The sequence below is a fragment of the Anomaloglossus baeobatrachus genome, chromosome 2 (genome assembly GCF_048569485.1).
Source record: "Anomaloglossus baeobatrachus isolate aAnoBae1 chromosome 2, aAnoBae1.hap1, whole genome shotgun sequence".
Taxonomy (NCBI): Eukaryota; Metazoa; Chordata; class Amphibia; order Anura; family Aromobatidae; genus Anomaloglossus; species Anomaloglossus baeobatrachus.
The window spans coordinates 688,841,584-688,862,355 of record NC_134354.1 but is presented as its reverse complement, the minus strand read 5'-3'; the positions used below and the strand labels follow the sequence as shown (position 1 = coordinate 688,862,355).

Sequence of the window (20,772 nt, the reverse complement as noted above, 5' to 3'; positions counted from 1 at the left end):
GGCACACTCGACCAGAGCTGTCGGTGCCTCTTGGGCTTTCAGGCACCAGGCTACGGCTCAGCAGGTCTGTCAGGCTGCCACTTGGTCTAGTCTGCACACCTTTTCGAAGCACTAACAAGTGCATGCTCATGCTTCGGCAGATGCGAGCTTGGGCAGACGCATCCTTCAGGCGGCTGTCGCCCATTTGTGAAGTTAGGTTTTGCCTACTTCTCAGTTTCTATTTATTTCCCGCCCATGGACTGCTTTGAGACGTCCCATGGTCTGGGTCTCCCATAAGGAACGATGAAGAAAAAAAGAGAATTTTGTTTACTTACCGTAAATTCTTTTTCTTATAGTTCCGACATGGGAGACCCAGACCATGGGTGTATAGCTTCTGCCTCCGGAGGACACACAAAGTACTACACTAAAAAGTGTAGCTCCTCCCTCCGAGCATATACACCCCCTGGATGACTCACATCTAGCCAGTTTAGTGCAAAAGCTGAAGGAGGACATCCACCCACAAGTAGAGATAGAGTAAAACCCGGAATAACCGGAACCTCTGTCTACAACAACAGCCGGTGAAAACACACGGAACAAGAACTGCCAACAGGCAACAGGGAGGGTGCTGGGTCTCCCATGTCGGGACTATAAGAAAAAGAATTTACGGTAAGTAAACAAAATTCTTTTTTTCACTTTTTCATATAGTTTATTGTATTTTTCAGTCTAGTATTCCCATAGCAGTTTTTCTTTTCATCATTCCCATATAGATTGTGAATTGTGACTCTTTATCCTATTGCATAGTTATGTTTTTTGTCTTGCACCTTGTTCACACCATGGTGTTACAGACATACATTCTTTAGTTAGTATGCACTTTTTGTCTAAGAACCCGGCCCCACCTACAGCCATTTGTTTCACTTCACATATATAGCTTGGTCCTTTGCTTCCCATACAGAGTAAGTTTTTTAACTGCAGGTGAGGTTACATATAGGCTAGGGACCCCAAAAATAGAGATTACCTTGGCGTTGGTTTAGGGGCTCTTTTGCATTGATCACTACAATGGCTAAACATCTATTATATTCCTATTATTCATAGCAGTTATGCATATTTCATTTTTCATGTTTTTCATTTTTTCAGGTAGTTCATTGTATTTTTCAGTCTAGTATTCCCAGAGCAGTTCTGCTTTTCATCATTCCCCTACACATTGTGACTTGTGTGCAACTCTTTATCCTATTGCACATTTCCTAAGGGGCATGGCTCACAAGATTTTTAGATTTTTCTGGGGGCGTGTCTTTAGTCTGCTGTGCATATTTATTCTGTGAGCACCGCCCCCTTGGTAAAACAAAATGGCAAACAAACTGAAAAACTAACACTAAATGGAAAGGCCCTGTATCTGTGGAACTGTGGTGAATTAGAAAAAATAAAATAGAATACTGAGCAGCGGGAATATACTTTGAGCAAAACTTGGTCACTTTGACCTGTTGACAGGTACTGTTTAAGTAAGGAGATCGAGTATTTCTTTGTCGCTCCATTGGGAGACCCAGACAATTGGGTGTATAGCTTCTGCCTCCGGAGGCCACACAAAGTATTACACTTTAAAAAGTGTAACCCCTCCCCTCTGCCTATACACCATCCCGTGGATCACGGGCTCCTCAGTTTTATGCTTTGTGTGGAAGGAGGCACACATCCACTCATGCATTCTCATATTAGTTATGTCGGTTGGAAGAAAAGAGGGCCCCCACGGGGCCCCCGGCATGTTCCCTTCTCACCCCACTATGTCGGCGGTGTTGTTAAGGTTGAGGTACCCATTGCGGGTACAAAGGCCGGAGCCTCATGCCGTCTCCTTCACCATCCCTTAGCGGCTCTGGGAGAAGTGGGATCCTGAACGGTCAGCCATTTACTGGGACCATGCTCCCTCCGCAGCCCCTGTGGGAATCTGCCGGACCGGAGTCTATTCAACCTCAGGGACCGGGCCCTGCAACTCTAAGGTACTCTGTGTCCCCATTGGGGAATATGCAGGAGCGCACCTTCTTCCCGGATGCTGCGGCAGCTGCTGAATTGAGAAGACCGGCGGACTTCCGCGCCGACCGTGCCTGCTTGTCGGGCGCTGTCTCAAATTTAGTCCCCGGCTTCATCGCGGCCTAGTCGCAAAAATCCCGCCCCCGGGCCTGCCTGTCAGGGGTAAGGGCGGGACTGCCGACCTGACGTCGGAGGTGAGGGCTGGAGCATCCTGCATGTTTCCTCCCCCCTCACTGATCACTGTGGGGACCCCAGATTCCCGCACTTTCCTGGCGCCGTCCACGGCTCCACTCCTTCCCTGAGATCTCCGGCAGCCATTTTTTGGGCATTCTGCCGGTGGAGGATTCTCAGGAACAGCTCTGCAGCTCCAGGGGACCTAAAGCTGGGAATCTGGAGGCACACACTCCGCTTGTTAGCGGTCGGTAAGCCACACCGGTCACCCGGTGCTGGTCCCCCCCCAGGGTGCCGGAATAGATACGTATTTATATATATATTTCTGTTCGGTCGGGCTGTATACCCTGTTTTTGCCCATATACCTTCAGTGATCATTCTCCTAGGAGACAACAGCATGTCGTCCACAAGGAGCAAAGCTGTTAAGGCACAGGGGTTTTTTGCGGCCTGTACCTCTTGTGGGGCTATGTTACCTGCGGGTTCCACCTACCCTCACTGTGAGCAATGCTCGACCCCTGTTTCACTTGCTCAGCCGGAGCCTCGGTCACTAGTGGACCCCTCGGCTCATGTAGACCCCCCTGCTCCCCCTGTCCAGGCGGCAGGGACAGAGTTCTCCTCTTTTGCTGAGAAACTCTCTGAGTCACTTTCACAATCCATGGCTCAGTCTATGGACAAATGGTCTGCCAAGCTGCTAGAAGCTTTGCAGTCCAGACCGGTCCTTACACAGGCCCCGGCCCCTGTTGGATCGTCACCTCCAGGCCCCTCTCGGTCTGAGCCGCAGCGCGCTCCCAGTTTGGGCCCTAGGTCCCATGCGGAGAACTCCTGCCAGGACCACAGTCCTAGACAGGCTAAGCGGGCTCGCTGGGAATCTTCCCCGACTTCTTCACGCTGCTCGGGTTCCCAGCTTGAGGACTCTCTGGAGGACGAGGCGGACGTCGCAGCTCAGGGTTCTGACCCTGACGTCGCCCTTAACCTTGATACACCTGAGGGGGGCGCATTAGTGAATGATCTTATCTCGTCCATCAACCAGGTGTTGGATCTCTCTCTCCCCCGCCTCCTACTGTGGAGGAGTCGGCGTCTCAGCAGGAGAAACACCAGTTTCGGTTCCCCAAACGTACACGTAGTGCGTTCTTCGATCACTCTAACTTCAGAGACGCTGTCCAGAAGCCCAGAGCGGTTCCGGACAAGCGCTTTACTAAGCGCCTTACTGACACGCGTTACCCCTTCCCCGCTGAAGTCGTTAAGGGGTGGGCTCAATGTCCCAAGGTGGATCCTCCAGTCTCTAGATTGGCGGCTAGATCTGTGGTATCGGTGGCAGATGGCTCATCGCTAAAGGATGCCACTGACAGGCAGATAGAGCTCCTGGTGAAGTCCATCTTTGAGGCCACGGGCGCGTCTTTTGCCCCGGCCTTTGCAGCCGTGTGGGCACTCCAAGCTATCTCGGCTTGTCTGACTAAGATTAATGCTGTCACACGTAATTCTGCTCCGCAAGTTGCGTCTTTGACTTCTCAAGCGTCAGCTTTTTCTTCCTACGCCATGAACGCAGTCCTAGACTCGGCTAGCCGTACAGCTGTGGCATCCGCTAACTCTGTGGCAGTCCGCAGGGCCATGTGGCTGCGCGATTGGAAGGCAGACTCGGCCTCCAAGAGGTTCTTAACCGGTTTGCCGTTTTCTGGCGAACGCTTGTTTGGCGAACGATTGGATGAGATTATTAAGGAATCCAAGGGAAAGGACTCCTCCTTACCCCAGTCCAGACCTAAGAGACCTCAACAACGGAAAATACAATCGAGGTTTCGGTCCTTTCGTCCCTCCGCCAAGCCCCAATCCTCTTCGTCCAGCAGGCAGGAGAAAGGCCAGAGGAACTCCTATGCGTGGCGGTCCAAGTCACGCCCCCAAAAGGCCGCAGGAGGCACTGCCTCCAAGGCGGCCTCCTCATGACTCTCGGCATCCCTTAACCGCATCCTCGGTCGGTGGCAGGCTCTCCCGCTTTGGCGACGCCTGGTGGCCACATGTTCAAGACCGATGGGTGAGAGACATTCTGTCTCACGGTTACAGGATAGAGTTCAGCTCCCGTCCTGCGGCTCGTTTCTTCAGAACCTCTCCGCCCCCGCTCAAGCCGACGCACTTTTTCAGGCGGTGGACGCTCTGAAGACAGAAGGAGTTGTGACCCCCGTTCCCCTTCAGGAACGTGGTCGCGGCTTTTACTCCAACTTGTTCGTGGTGCCAAAAAAGGACTGATCATTCCTTCCCGTTCTGGACCTCAAACTGCTCAACAGACACGTGAGAACCAGAAGGTTTCGGATGGAATCTCTCCGCTCGGTCATCGCCTCGATGTCACAAGGAGACTTCCTAGCATCGATCGACATCAAAGATGCTTATCTCCACGTGCCGATCGCACCCGAACATCAACGCTTCTTGCGTTTCGCCATCAGGGACGAACACCTTCAGTTCGTGGCATTGCCTTTCGGCCTGGCGACAGCCCCACGGGTTTTCACCAAAGTCATGGCATCCGTCGTGGCGGTCCTACACTCTCAGGGCCACTCGGTGATTCCCTACCTAGACGATCTCCTAGTCAGGGCCCCTTCTCGGGTGGCGTGTCAACACAGCCTTACAGTCGCTCTGACGACTCTCCAGCAGTTCGGGTGGATCATCAACTTCCCAAAATCCAAGTTGACACCGACCCAATCACTGACTTACCTCGGGATGGAGTTTCATACACAGTCAGCGGTAGTCAAACTACCGCGAGACAAACAGCTTTCTCTGCAGGCAGGGGTGCAATCACTTCTTCGGAGTCAGTCACACCCCTTAAGGCGCCTCATGCACTTCCTGGGGAAGATGGTGGCAGCGATGGAGGCAGTGCCGTTCGCGCAATTCCATCTACGGCAGCTCCAATGGGACATTCTCCGCAAATGGGACAGGAGGTCGGCTTCCCTCGACAGGAACGTCTCTCTTTCCCTTGCAACCAAGACGTCACTTCAGTGGTGGCTCCTTCCCAATCCTCTATCGCAGGGAAAATCCTTCCTACCCCCAACCTGGGCTGTGGTCACCACGGACGCGAGCCTGTCAGGGTGGGGAGCGGTTTTTCTCCACCACAGGGCTCAGGGAACCTGGACTCCGATAGAGTCTTCCCTTCAGATCAATGTTCTGGAAATAAGGGCAGTGTATCTAGCCCTATTGGCTTTTCAGCGGTGGCTGGAGGGCCGGCAGATCCGTATCCAGTCGGACAACGCCACTGCCGTCGCATACATCAACCACCAAGGCGGCACTCGCAGTCGTCAAGCCTTCCAGGAAGTCCGGCGGATTCTGCAGTGGGTGGAAGCCACAGCCTCCACCATCTCCTCAGTTCACATCCCGGGCGTAGAAAACTGGGAAGCAGATTTTCTCAGTCGTCAGGGCATGGATGCGGGGGAATGGTCTCTGCACCCAGAAGTGTTTCGAGAGATCTGTCGCCGCTGGGGAACGCCGGACGTCGATCTCATGGCGTCACAGCACAACAAAGTCCTGGCATTCATGGCACGGTCTCAGGATCACAGAGCTCTGGCGGCGGACGCGTTAGTTCAGGACTGGTCGCAGTTCCGACTGCCTTATGTGTTTCCTCCTCTGGCGATGCTGCCCAGAGTGTTACGCAAGATCAGGTCCGACTGCCGTCGCGCCATTCTCGTCGCTCCAGACTGGCCGAGGCGGTCGTGGTACCCGGATCTGTGGCATCTCACGGTGGGTCAGCCGTGGGTGCTTCCAGACCGCCCAGACTTGCTGTCACAAGGGCCATTTTTCCATCTGAATTCTGTGGCCCTCAACCTGACTGTGTGGCCATTGAGTCCTGGCTCCTAGCGTCTTCAGGGTTATCTCAGGATGTCATTGCCACCAAGAGACAAGCCAGGAAGCCAACGTCCGCCAAGATCTATTACAGGTCTTGGCAAATCTTCTTATCCTGGTGCTCTGATAACGGTTTCTCTCCATGGCCGTTTGCCTTACCCACTTTTCTTTCATTCCTCCAATCCGGAATGGACAAGGGTTTGTCACTCGGCTCTCTCAAGGGCCAAGTATCGGCGCTCTCCGTATTTTTTCAAAAACGTCTTGCCAGGCTTCCGCAGGTCCGCACGTTCCTGCAGGGAGTTTGCCACATAGTCCCACCTTACAAGCGTCCGCTGGAACCCTGGGATCTTAACAGGGTGCTAACGGCTCTTCAAAAACCACCTTTCGAGCCGCTGCGGGATGTCTCATTATCACGTCTTTCGCAAAAGGTGGCCTTTCTAGTGGCAATTACATCACTCCGGAGAGTGTCTGAGCTTGCAGCGCTGTCATGCAAAGCCCCCTTCCTGGTGTTTCACCAGGATAAGGTGGTTCTGCGTCCGGTTCCGGAATTTCTCCCTAAGGTGGTATCCCCTTTTCATCTCAATCAGGATATCTCCTTACCTTCATTTTGCCCTAATCCAATTCACCAATGTGAAAAGGATTTGCACTCTTTGGATCTGGTGAGAGCACTCCGGCTCTACGTGTCTCGCACGGCGCCCCTGCGTCGTTCAGATGCGCTCTTTGTCCTTGTCGCTGGCCAGCGTAAGGGTTCGCAGGCTTCCAAGTCAACCTTGGCTCGGTGGATCAAGAAACCGATTCTTGAAGCCTACCGTTCTTCTGGGCTTCCGCTTCCTTCAGGGCTGAAAGCCCATTCTACCAGAGCCGTGGGTGCGTCCTGGGCATTGCGGCACAGGGCTACGGCTCAGCAGGTGTGTCAGGCAGCGACGTGGTCTAGTCTGCACACTTTCACGAAGCACTATCAAGTGCATACCTATGCTTCGGCAGACGCCAGTCTAGGTAGACGAGTCCTTCAGGCGGCGATTGCCCACCTGTAAGAGGAGGGCCGTTCGGCTCTTTTTATTGAGGTATTCTTTTACCCACCCAGGGACTGCTTTTGGACGTCCCAATTGTCTGGGTCTCCCAATGGAGCGACAAAGAAGGGAATTTTGTTTACTTACCGTAAATTCCTTTTCTTCTAGCTCCTATTGGGAGACCCAGCACCCGCCCCTGTTCCCTTCGGGCTGGTTATTCTTTTGTGTACACATGTTGTTCATGTTGAATTGTTCTTTTGGTTCATGGTTCAGTTCTCCGAACATCCTTCGGATTGAATTTACCCTAGACCAATTTATAGGTTTTCTCCTTCCTGCTTTTGCACCAAAACTGAGGAGCCCGTGATCCACGGGAGGGTGTATAGGCAGAGGGGAGGGGTTACACTTTTTAAAGTGTAATACTTTGTGTGGCCTCCGGAGGCAGAAGCTATACACCCAATTGTCTGGGTCTCCCAATAGGAGCTAGAAGAAAAGGAATTTACGGTAAGTAAACAAAATTCCCTTCTTACCCAGAAAGCAACAAAACCTCAGAATTACTTCTTAATGTAAGGGATATTGTAAAGTTAGTTGGGTTGATTTTGATTGCAAAAATTGTCAGACATGTAAAAGATTCCCAAAATATTGATTAAGTGCTGTGGTCAGATGAGACCAAAATTGAACTTTCTTTTTCGCTCTATTGGGAGACCCAGACAATTGGGTGTATAGGCTATGCCTCGGAGGCCGCACAAAGTACTACACTTAAAAGTGTTAGGCCCCTCCCCTTCTGCCAATACACCCCCCGTGCTCCCACGGGCTGCTCAGTTTTTTGCTTTGTGCGAAGGAGGTCAGACACGCACAGCACAGCTCCACAGATTAGTCAGCAGCAGCTGCTGACTAGGTCGGATGGAAGAAAAGTGGGCCCATATAGGGCCCCCAGCATGCTCCCTTCTCACCCCACTTTTGTCGGCGGTGTTGTTAAGGTTGAGGTATCCATTGCGGGTACGGCGGCTGGAGCCCACATGCTGTTTTTCCTTCCCCATCCCCCTTAGGGCTCTGGGTGAAGTGGGATCTTATCGGTCTCCAGGCACTGAGACCGGGCTTCATCCACAACTCCTGTGGAGCCTGATGGATAGGAGCCGATACCGTTCAGGGACATGGCCCTGCATCTTAAAGGTACTCTGTATCCCTATGGGGACCGCGCACGGCATCACCTCAGCTTTGCTGGGTGTGCTAGTGCACCGGGGACCGCGGCGCTGACCGGGTCTATATGTGCCATTGCACACTCAGCGTCGCTGAGTGTGTTTATATGTAAGGGCTACCGCACTGACCGCCGTTGCCACGGGACACTGCGGCGCGGCTGGGACTTGTAGTTCGCCGGGGTCTTTCACGCGACCGCGCTTTTACGGCGGCCGCGTTTATTACTACAGTCCCCGGCTTCATTGCGGCCTAGTTTCCCTTTTTTTCTCCCGCCCTCAGCCCTGACAGGCAGGGGAAGGGCGGGACGCTGCACGGAGCGAGCAGCAATGAGGGCTGGAGTATGATTTACATGCTCCACTCCCCTCACTGTACACAGTATGAGCGCCCGTTTCGCGCTCTTTCTAGGCCACGCCCACAGCTTCCTCAGCTCATCAGGACGCCGCAGCCATTCCTGTCAGCTCCACCGACGCTGCAGAGAGGGACATATTCATGGGAGACCCAGACACGGTCTCTGGTGGCCTCACAACCGCTTAGGCGGCTGGTAAACAGCACATGTGGTGCTAGCCCCATGGTGCTGTATTGTATGGGTACATTATTTGTGTACTGTATATAATTTACACTGTATGAGCACAGTTCTTTCTGGCTATATACCCTATTGTGTTACTCAGGGAAAACTATAGCATGGCGCCCATAAAAGGCAGGGGTGCCAAAACACAGGCTTATTATGTTGCCTGCGCCGCATGTAAGACCCAGCTACAGGCAGGTTGCACTGACCCTCATTGTGTACAGTGTTCGACCCCTGTGACACTTCCTCAGCCGGATCCTCTGCTAAGAGGGGCCCAGGGGGAGCCACCTGTTGACACTGTCCAGGTGACGGGGACTGAGTTTGCAGCCTTTAAGGATCAACTCTCTGAGACTATGGCTAAGATACTAGAAGCCTTGCAGTCCAGACCGGTATCTCAGCAAAGGGACTCTGTTGAATCATTGTTCCCTGACCCCCCTCAGTTGGACCAACAATGTCCTCACGGGGTATCTCATACATCCCAGACGGAGGGTTCGGACTTAGAACCTAGCCCCAGATCGTCTAAGCGAGCCCGCTTAGAATTTCCCTCGACATCATATTGTTTAGGGTCTCAGCGGGGGGATTCTCTGGTTGATGATGCGGAAACAGCTGATCAGGATTCTGATCCTGGGAGCGCTCTCAATCTTAATTCTCCAGACGGGGACGCCATAGTGAATGATCTTATTACATCCATTCATCAGTTGCTGGATATTCTTCCCTCAGCCCCTCCGGCGGAGGAGTCTGATTCTCAGCAGGAGAAATTTCGCTTCAGGTTCCCCAAGCGTACACAGAGTATGTTTCTAGACCACTCTGATTTCAGAGAGGCAATCCAGAATCACCATGCTTGTCCGGATAAGCGTTTCTCTAAGCGCCTTAAGGATACACGTTATCCTTTTCCCCCGGAAGTGGTTAAAGGTTGGATTCAATGTCCCAAAGTGGATCCTCCAATCTCCAGACTGGCGGCTAGATCCATACTTGCAGTGGAAGATGGGGCCTCGCTTAAAGATGCCACTGACAGGCAGATGGAGCTCTGGATGAAATCCATCTATGAAGCTATCGGAGCTTCTTTTGCCCCAGCATTCGCAGCCGTATGGGCGCTACAAGCTATATCAGCAGGTCAAGCGAAAACTGAAGCGGCCGCGCCACAAGTGGCTTCCATTACCTCCCAGACCTCGTCAATTGCGTCTTACGCTATGAATGCTGTCCTGGACTCTGTGAGCCGTACGGCAGTTGCGACCGCCAATTCGGTAGTAGTCCGCAGGGCCTTGTGGCTACGGGAGTGGAAGGCAGATTCCGCTTCCAAAAAAGCGTTTAACAGGTTTGCCAATTTCTGGCGACAGGCTCTTTGGTGAGCGCCTGGATGAAATCATCAAACAATCCAAGGGAAAGGATACATCCTTACCCCAGCCCAAGCAGAACCTCTCCCAACAGAGGAGAGGGCAGTCGAGGTTTCGGTCCTTTCGGGGCGCGGGCAGGTCCCAATTCTCCTCGTCCAAAAGGTCTCAGAAAGAACAAAGGAACTCTGATGCATGGCGGTCTAAGTCACGTCCTAAAAAGGCCATTGGGAGCACCGCTAACAAAGCGGCTGCCTCATGACTTCTACCTCCTCTAGTAGCATCCTCGGTCGGTGGCAGGCTCTCCCGCTTTTGCGACACCTGGCTGCCACAAATAAAAGACCGCTGGGTGAGAGACATTCTGTCTCACGGTTACAAGATAGAGTTCATCTCTCGTCCCCCGACTCGATTCTTCAGGTCTTCTCCGCCTCCCGAGAGAGCCGAGGCTCTTCTGCAGGCGCTGGGCACTCTGAAGGCAGAAGGAGTGGTGGTCCCTGTTCCTCTTCATCAACAGGGCCACGGTTTTTTACTCCAACTTGTTTGTGGTCCCAAAGAAGGACGGGTCTTTCCGTCCTGTCCTAGACCTGAAACTTCTCAACAAACACGTAAAGACCAGGCGGTTCCGGATGGAATCCCTTCGCTCCGTCATCGCCTCAATGTCCCAAGGAGATTTCCTTGCATCGATCGATATCAAAGATGCTTATCTCCACGTTCCGATTGCCCCAGAGCACCAGCGCTTCTTGCGCTTCGCCATAGGAAACGAACACCTGCAGTTCGTGGCACTGCCATTCGGCCTGGCAACAGCCCCACGGGTTTTCACCAAGGTTATGGCTACTGTAGTAGCGGTCCTCCATTCTCAGGGTCACTCGGTGATCCCGTACTTGGACGATCTGTTGATCAAGGCACCCTCTCTAGAGGCATGCCAACACAGCCTCGACGCTACCCTGGAGACTCTCCAGAGTTTCGGGTGGATCATCAATTTTCCAAAGTCAAATCTGACACCGGCCCAATCGCTCACATACCTTGGCATGGAGTTTCATACCCTCTCAGCGATAGTGAAGCTTCCGCTGATCAAGCAGCGGTCACTACAGACAGGGGTACAATCTCTCCTTCAAGGCCAGTCACACCCCTTGAGGCGCCTCATGCACTTCCTGGGGAAGATGGTGGCAGCAATGGAAGCAGTCCCTTTCGCGCAGTTTCACCTGCGTCCTCTTCAATGGGACATCCTACGCAAATGGGACAGGAAGCCGACGTCCCTCGACAGGACCGTCTCGCTCTCTCAGGCGACCAAAGCTTGCCTTCGGTGGTGGCTTCTTCCCACTTCATTGTCGAAGGGGAAATCCTTCCTACCCCCATCCTGGGAAGTAGTCACGACGGACGCAAGTCTGTCAGGGTGGGGAGCGGTTTTTTCTCCACCACAGGACTCAGGGTACGTGGACCCGGCAAGAGTCCTCGCTTCAGATCAATGTTCTGGAAATTCGGGCAGTGTATCTTGCCCTGAAAGCGTTCCAGCAGTGGCTGGAAGGCAAGCAGATCCGAATTCAGTCGGACAATTCCACAGCGGTGGCATACATCAACCACCAAGGCGGCACACGCAGTCGACAAGCCTTCCAGGAAGTCCGGCGGATTTTGATGTGGGTGGAAGCCACGGCCTCCACCATATCCGCAGCTCACATCCCAGGCGTGGAAAACTGGGAAGCAGATTATCTCAGTCGCCAGGGCATGGACGCAGGGGAATGGTCCCTTCACCCGGACGTGTTTCAGGAGATCTGTTGCCGCTGGGGGGTGCCGGACGTCGACCTCATGGCGTCCCGGCACAACAACAAGGTACCAACGTTCATGGCACGGTCTCAAGATCCCAGAGCTCTGGCGGCAGACGCCTTAGTTCAGGATTGGTCGCAGTTTCAGCTCCCTTATGTGTTTCCTCCGCTGGCACTGTTGCCCAGAGTGTTACGCAAGATCAGGGCCGACTGCCGCCGCGCCATCCTCGTCGCTCCAGACTGGCCGAGGAGGTCGTGGTACCCGGATCTGTGGCATCTCACGGTCGGCCAACCGTGGGCACTACCAGACCGACCAGACTTGCTGTCTCAAGGGCCGTTTTTCCATCTGAATTCTGCGGCCCTCAACCTGACTGTGTGGCCATTGAGTCCTGGATTCTAGCGTCTTCAGGGTTATCTCAACAAGTCATTGCCACTATGAGACAGGCTAGGAAACCAACGTCCGCCAAGATTTATCACAGGACGTGGAAAATTTTCCTGTCGTGGTGCTCTGCTCAGGGTTTTTCTCCCTGGCCATTTGCATTACCTACTTTTCTGTCCTTCCTTCAATCTGGACGGGAAAAGGGTTTGTCGCTCGGTTCCCTTAAGGGACAAGTTTCAGCGCTCTCTGTGTTTTTCCAGAAGCGCCTAGCTAGACTTCCACAGGTACGCACGTTCCTGCAGGGTGTTTGTCACATCGTTCCACCTTACAAGCGGCCGTTAGAACCCTGGGATCTAAACAGGGTGCTGATGGTTCTTCAGAAACCACCATTCGAGCCAATGAGAGATATTTCTCTCTCACGCCTTTCGCAGAAAGTGGTTTTTCTAGTAGCAGTCACTTCACTTCGGAGAGTGTCTGAGCTAGCAGCGTTGTCGTGCAAAGCCCCTTTTCTGGTTTTTCACCAGGACAAGGTGGTTCTACGTCCGGTTCCGGAGTTTCTCCCTAAGGTGGTATCCCCCTTTCATCTCAATCAGGATATTTCCTTACCCTCTATTTATCCTCATCCAGTTCACCAATGTGAAAAGGATTTGCACTTGTTAGATCTGGTGAGAGCACTCAGACTCTACATTTCTCGTACGGCGCCCCTGCGCCGCTCGGATGCACTCTTTGTCCTTGTCGCTGGCCAGCGTAAAGGGTCACAGGCTTCCAAATCAACCCTGGCTCGGTGGATCAAGGAGCCAATTATCGAAGCTTACCGTTCGGCTGGGCTTCCGGTTCCCTCAGGGCTGAAGGCCCATTCTACCAGAGCCGTGGGAGCGTCCTGGGCTTTGAGGCACCAGGCTGCGGCTCAACAGGTGTGTCAGGCGGCTACCTGGTCGAGCCTGCACACTTTCACGAAGCACTATCAGGTGCATACCTATGCTGCGGCGGATGCCAGCCTAGGTGGACGAGTCCTTCAGGCGGCGGTTGCCCACCTGCAGGAAAGGGCCGTTTTACGGCTCTCTTACGAGGTATTATTTTACCCACCCAGGGACTGCTTTTGGACGTCCCAATTGTCTGGGTCTCCCAATAGAGCGAAAAAGAAGGGAATTTTGTTTACTTACCGTAAATTCCTTTTCTTCTAGCTCTAATTGGGAGACCCAGCACCCGCCCCTGTTTTTTTGTGTACACATGTTGTTCATGTTGAATGGTTTCAGTTCTCCGAGTTTCCTTCGGATTGAAGTTAAACCAGTTTATAATTATTTTTTCCTCCTTCTTGCTTTTGCACCAAAACTGAGCAGCCCGTGGGAGCACGGGGGGTGTATTGGCAGAAGGGGAGGGGCCTAACACTTTTAAGTGTAGTACTTTGTGCGGCCTCCGGAGGCATAGCCTATACACCCAATTGTCTGGGTCTCCCAATTAGAGCTAGAAGAAAAGGAATTTACGGTAAGTAAACAAAATTCCCTTCTTTTGGCTACTAAGGTAAACACTAGGTCTGGCGCAAAACCAGCACAGCTCATCACCCCAAGAAAACACCATTCCCACAGTAAAACGTGGTGGAGGCAGCATCATGCGGCAGGGACAGGGAAAACTGTTCAAGTCCAGGGGAAGGTGGTTGGTGGGAAAACGAGGAATATTCTTTGTCTGTCAAGGATTTGAGACTGGGACAGAGGTTCACTTTCCAACAAGACAATGATCCAGTGGTTTAAGGGAAAATGTGTAAATGTATTGGCGTGGCCTAGTCACAGCCCAGTCCTTTAATGAGAATCTGTGATCAAAATTGAAGATTTCCGTTCAACAGAGGAAACCATCTAAGGCCCCTCTCAGACGTCTGTGTTTCAGGTATGTGTGACATCCATTTTTAACACACGGATGACGCACGTATCCATGTTATTCTCTGGAGTTACTCACATGGCCGTGTTTTCACACGGATCGTGTGACCCCCGCACGGAGACATGTCTATTTTTTCTACGGCAGCACGGGTGTCACACGGATCGCACACTGATGTGATCTGTGTGACATCAGTGTGACATGTACCGAAGAAAACACGGATCTTTGAAATAAAAAGATTTTCTATGTTTACCTGTATCCAGCGCTGTTTTCTTCGGCTCTGCTGCCTCCCGCTTCTGAGCCCCGCTCATTATATTGATTATTCACTGCACTGAGGACCTGGAAGCCGGGGACAGCATCGCCGATGATAGGTGAGTATCCAGCAAGCAGTGTGTGTGCAGTGACATCCAGGAGGTAATTGGAGTTCCCAATGAACTCTGATGACACCCGCGCTACAGCGGATGTCACCACGGAGGCTTCACGGGTTCATCAGAGTTCATTGGTAACTCCAATGACTTCCTGGGCGTAACTGCACACACACTGCTTGCTGGATACTCACCTGTCACCGGCGATGCTGTTCCAGCGATGCTCCGGCTTCCAGCTCCTCAGTGCAGTGAATAATCAATGAATATAATGAGCGGAGGTCAGAAGCAGGAGGCAGCAGAACCGAAGACCGCAGCGCTTTATACAGGTGAATATAGAAAATCTTTTTATTTCAAAGACCTGTGTTTTCTCCGGTACTGTCACACGCATGACACACGTATAACCATACCGATGTGTGTGGCTTGTACCTGATTAAACATGGATATCTGAAAGGGGCCTAACTTGAAGGAGCTGGAGCAGTTTTGGCTTGAGAAATGGGCAAAATCCCAGTGGCAAGATGTGAAAAGCTCATAGAGGCTTATCCAAAGCAAATTACAGCTATAATTGCCGCAAAAGGAGGCTCCACAAAGTACTGACTTTAGGGGGGTGAATACTTATGCAGTCTGAAGTTTTCACTTTTGTCCTGTGTGTTGTTTGCTTCACAATAAAAAAGAAAAACCAAATGTTCACAGTTATAGGCATGTTCTTTAGATGAACTGATGCAAACCCTCAAAAAAGGTAAAATTCACATGAAAAATGCCAAGGGGGTGAATAACTTCGCAAGCCACTGTAGTTTGTGCCACAATTCTGGCCCATTATTTTATTTCTTGCGTACTGTGTGACTCATTAGGTCACAGACATTTTTCTCGAGTTATGGCCAATTTCTGTGAACAATAATCTGTGAACTATCGACCCAAATAAACAGGCTGGCAATCACCTGACAAATGCGCAAAATGCTTGTTCAATGGGTGCAGTTATTTTTATGCAGGCTTAAAAATTATCGAAAAACATCATCTCACCAAAAAATGTCAGGGTAATAAGGTATGGAAAAAAAATTATCATCAGCGTATCGTCCCGTGTAAACAGAGGATTTGCTGACGACAATGACATTCTATGGGCAGAGAATAATCAGCGATCTGTGAGCCTTGTGCTTTGTCTAAACAGGTCCGTAAATAGCCGCGGATCGGCCTGAATGTAGCCAATGAGCTGATGTTGAATCTTGCATGTTTCTTGCGACACTAGAAGGTGATGCATTCAGTGATTAGTATATATGTGTCTTTCTATCATCTATAGTACTCCATTTACAGAAGAATCATCCAAAGAACTAATACTAAAGACAGAGACCTCTCCACCTTTATCAAGGTAAACCCAAGAAGCGAGCCGTGATTGTTCTCGTCCTTTAGGTACCGTGACACTTTAGCGACGCTCCAGCGATCCCACCAGCGATCTGACCTGATCAGGATTGCTGGTGCGTCGCTACATGGTCGCTGGTGAGCTGTCAATCAGGCAGATCTCACCAGCGACGCGTGGAAGCAATGCTGCGCTTGGTAACTAAGGTAAATATCGGGTAACCAAGAGCTTGGTTACCCGATATTTACCTTGGTTACCAGCGCACACCACTTAGCGATGGCTCCCTGCACTCCTAGCCAGAGTACACATCGGGTTAATAAGCAAACCGCTTTGCTTATTTACCTGATGTGTACTCCGGCTACGTGTGCAGGGAGCCGGCACTGGCAGCCTGAGAGCGGCGGACACTAGTAACCAAGGTAAATATCGGGTAACCAAGCAAAGCACCTCACTTGGTTACCCGATATTTACCTTGGTTACAGCTTACCGCAGGCTGCCAGACTCCGGCTCCCTGCTCCCTGCACATTCAGATCGTTGCTCTCTCGCTGTCACACACAGCGAGATCGCTAATGAGGTCACAAAAACCGTGACTCAGCAGCGATCTCACTATATGAGAAGTACCCCTAAGACGGTGGAATTAACCTCAATGTAAATTTCCTTTTTGTGTATTGTATTTGTTAGATTGCGATTTCTATGTATAGTGGCTAGATGAGGGGCAATAAATGCTACCTGAATATTGCAGGTCAATGCTGTAGGCAAGACCACCATGTATTTATACCCACCAGTGTTAAGAATCTAAAGATGTCCCTGTGTAAACTGTGTGTTGCAGTCAAAAAATATTGATTTTATTATAAAATCACTTTTTAGTTTTTAAGGCTGCTTTCACACTTGCGTTGTTTTGCTTCTGTCACAATCAGTTGTGTGACTGATGCAATGGATGCATTGCAGATAGTGGCACCACTGATGTAACTGATGATGCAAAAAAATGATCCGCAGTTTTTGTTGACGATCAGCTGATCGCTCGGCGGCTGCCTTTTGTGAACGATCAGCTGATCGGCCGCTGGGCGATCAGCTGATCGTTCAGAAAAGGCGCCCACCCAGCGATCAGCTGATCGTGCACAAAAGCCAGCCGCCGGGCGATCAGCTGATCGTTCCTGCTGCTGGAACTGAATTTACAGTCCATCATGGTTTGTTACTCTGTGCATGCTCACAATAAAAATTGGATCCGTCGCACACAAAAAACGTTAAAGTGTGCGATCCTACCACCTGACGGTCAGTCAGTAAACGACTGGACCATCACGCGGCGGATGCAACGCAGGGCCATCAGTCACAATCCGTCACTAATAGAAGTCTATGGGAAAAAACAGATTCCTGCAAAATACTTTGCAGGATACCGTAATTCCTCAAGGCGACGGATTGTGACTGATGCAAAACAACGCAAGTGTGAAAGCAGCCTAAGGGGCACTTTGCACACTACGACATCGCAGATGCGATGTCGGAGGGGTGATGTCGAAAATGACGCACGTCCGGCGTCGCACTCGACATCGTAGTGTGTAAATCCTAGATGATACGATTAACGAGCGCAAAATCGTCGTAATCGTATCATCGGTGTAGTGTCTGGGAATTCCATAATTACGCGACTGGGACAGGTACGATGTTGTTCCTCATTCCTGCGGCAGCACACATCGCTGTGTGTGAAGCCACAGGAGCGAGGACCATCTCCTACCTGCGTCCTGCAGCTCACGCCGGCTATGCGGAAGGACAGAGGTGGGTGGGATGTTTACGTCCCGCTCATCTCCGCCCCTCCACTTCTATTGGCCGCCAGCCGTGTGACGTCGCTATGCCGCCGCACGACCCGCCCCCTTAATAAGGAGGCGGTTCGCCGGCCAGAGCGACGTTGCAGGGCAGGTAAGTCCATGTGAAGCTGCCGTAGCGATAATGTTCGCTACGGCTGCTATCACAAGATATCGCTGCTGTGACGGGGGCGGGGACTATCGTGCTCGGCATCGCAAGCATCGGCTTGCGATGTCGTTGTGTGCAAAGTGCCCCTTTAACTGGAGTCGGACAATAACACCTTTTTTACATATTTTATGGGTTTTTTTTTAAATTCTCTATTTATGAACAAAACAGTTACATAGTCTAATGTTAGCATATTTGACAAAAGCAAAGTGGACCAGTATCTATATATATATATATATATATATATATATATATATATATATATATATATATATATATATATATATATATTGCCTTATTCTGTCTGTCTGTCTGTCTGTCTTGCTCCAAAATGAGTCATTACAGTGACAACCGTCGCTGTGCCCGCTAGGCCACGCCGCCCACACGCTGTGCCCGCTAGGCCACGCCGCCCACACGCTGTGCCCGCTAGGCCACGCCACCCACACGCTGTGCCCGCTAGGCCACGCCGCCCACACGCTGTGCCCGCCCTCCTATTAGACCAGGGGTGGGCAATTAATTTTCCCATGGGGCCGCATGAGAAATTGGGATTGGTTTAGAGGGCCGGACTAATATAATTACCTCAGTTCTACCCAATATACTACATTACTACACCCCCTCCATATACTACACCTGTAATAAACTACACCACTCTACATCCCTATATACTACACCTGTAATAAACTACACTTGTAATATAGTACACCCCCATATAGTACACCTGTAATATACTACACCTCCATATAGGACACCTGTAATATGCTACATCACTACATCCCTATATACTACGCCTGTAATTTACTACACCCCATATACTACACCTGTAATATAGTACACCCCCATATAGTACACCTGTAATATACTACACCTCCATATAGGACACCTGTAATATGCTACATCACTACATCCCTATATACTACACCTGTAATTTACTACATCCCTATATACTACACCTGTAATATAGTACACCCCCATATAGTACACCTGTAATATACTACACCTCCATATAGCACACCTGTAATATACTACACCTCCATATAGTACACCTGTAATATACTACACCTCCATATAGTACACCTGTAATATACTACTCCCCCATATATCACACACCCTGCTCTCCCATATCACACACACTACACCCCCATATGTCACATACCCTGCTCTCCATACAGCCTGCACCCCCATATCACACACACTACACCCCCATATCTCACATACCCTGCTCCCCATACAACCTGCACTCCCATATCTCACAAACCCTGCTCCCCATACAGCCTGCACCCCCCAGATCACACACTACACCCCGATATGTCACACACCATGCCCACACATCTCACCCTACCTGTACCCCAACTTACCCCTCTCAAACACTCTGCACCCGTTCACATCCTTCTGTCAGTCTGCAGCCCTCATATGCCACTCACTCTGTAGCCCCCTTCCCCCTCTCATGTCCCCTCTTTTTTCTTTTTACAAGTCATCATGTGTCCAAATCTCTTTTAGGATTCAGTATCTTGCTTTCTGCCCGGCCTCCTGTGTCTCCTCCCACACAGTCACATGGGCGTGACGTCATCGCAGGTCCTGCAGGATGGATTATTCCGTCTTCTGTGCAGGTCTCTCCTGCTCTGCTGCAGCTCAGACACGGCTGGTGGCCTCTCCAGGTCAGGGGCCCCTCTGCTGACACTGGGCTCCCCTGACGGTCGCATTGTCGGCCACTACACAGCGGCACTACACATAGGGGCCCGGCAGCCGGCTCTGCAGAGCGGCTCCCGGGCCCCTATAACCCTGCTGGCCCGATCGCAGTGGTGACCTCTGCGGGCGTTACGCCCCTGACCCCATGTACTACACCACTATATACTACACCACTATATATACAACACCATATACTACACCTGTAAAACTACACCACTACACCCCCAGTATTAGTCACCAGAACCCCCCCCCCCATTGTCCGCTCCTCAGCTTATTAGTCACTACTTACCTCTCCCTTGTTATCGTCCCTGTCCTCAGGCACCTCCGTACAGGCCCCCCGCTGAGCTGCTCCTCTTATACGGGCCCTGGCTGTGCTGATGCTGTTCTGCGAGGGGCCCCCGCCGCTGCTTCTCTCCGTGAAGGCCCCCGCTGTGCTGCTCCTTCTGCCGGGTGGGAACTTTTGAAATGACACACGCAGCGCAGTACTGATAACATCAGAGCGCGCGCGTGTGTCACTGACAAAGTGCCGGCAGGGAACAGAGCAGAGACTCCTGTGTTCCGCTGCCTGCACTTACTGTGCGGACCTGCAGGATTTCTCCCTGAAAGACAGGCGGGCCGGTCACAAAGAGTAGGCGGGCCGGATGTGGCCTGTGGGCCGCCCCTTGCCCAGGTCTGTATTAGACTCATCCCCCCAGGACTACTCCACCTATTAGACTCCTCTCCCCCCAAGAGTCCTCCTCCTATTAGACTCCTCTCTCCCCAGGACTACTTCTATTATTCTCCTCTCCCCCCAGGACTACTCCTATTATCCTGCTCTCCTCCAGGACTACTCCTCCTATTATACTCCTCTCCCCCCAGGACTACTCCTCCAACACACACACTGCACAAAACATACCTCCCCCCAAAACACACACACACCCCCATACAAACCGCGCATCACACACAGCACCACACACACACAATGCTGCAGACACACAGCGCTCCACAAACAACGCAACACACACAACCCAACACACAAACAACACCGCTCTCACACCCAGACAACACCCAGAACATTTACAGCGCCCTACACAAATACTTGCTAACTACGCACAGCAACCTCTATCTAATATATAAAGCTGAATGTGTGTGTGTGTTTGTATGTGTGTGTGTATGTCCGGGATTGGCATCCGCACCGTCGTAGCTACAGCCACAAAATTTTGCACACTCACACTTCTGGACCCCAAGAGCGTCATAGGCTATGTTTCGAGGGGAAATTTTAACCCCGCTCTTTACAGTTATTCGCCAAAAAACCTGCCTCCATTAAAGCAAATGGAGCTGGGAGCTA

General features: G+C 51.4%; 1 protein-coding gene across 2 annotated transcripts in view; it reads left to right on the top strand.

The window, feature by feature from the left end:
* The window catches only part of TARBP2 (TARBP2 subunit of RISC loading complex), a 79,865-nt gene that overhangs the window by 23,347 nt on the left and 35,746 nt on the right, over nt 1-20,772 (top strand). For both annotated transcript variants that reach the window (XM_075337199.1, XM_075337197.1), the window contains exon 4: nt 15,747-15,815. In XM_075337199.1, the coding sequence (XP_075193314.1) occupies nt 15,747-15,815 (69 nt within the window). The remainder of the gene's footprint in view (nt 1-15,746; nt 15,816-20,772) is intronic.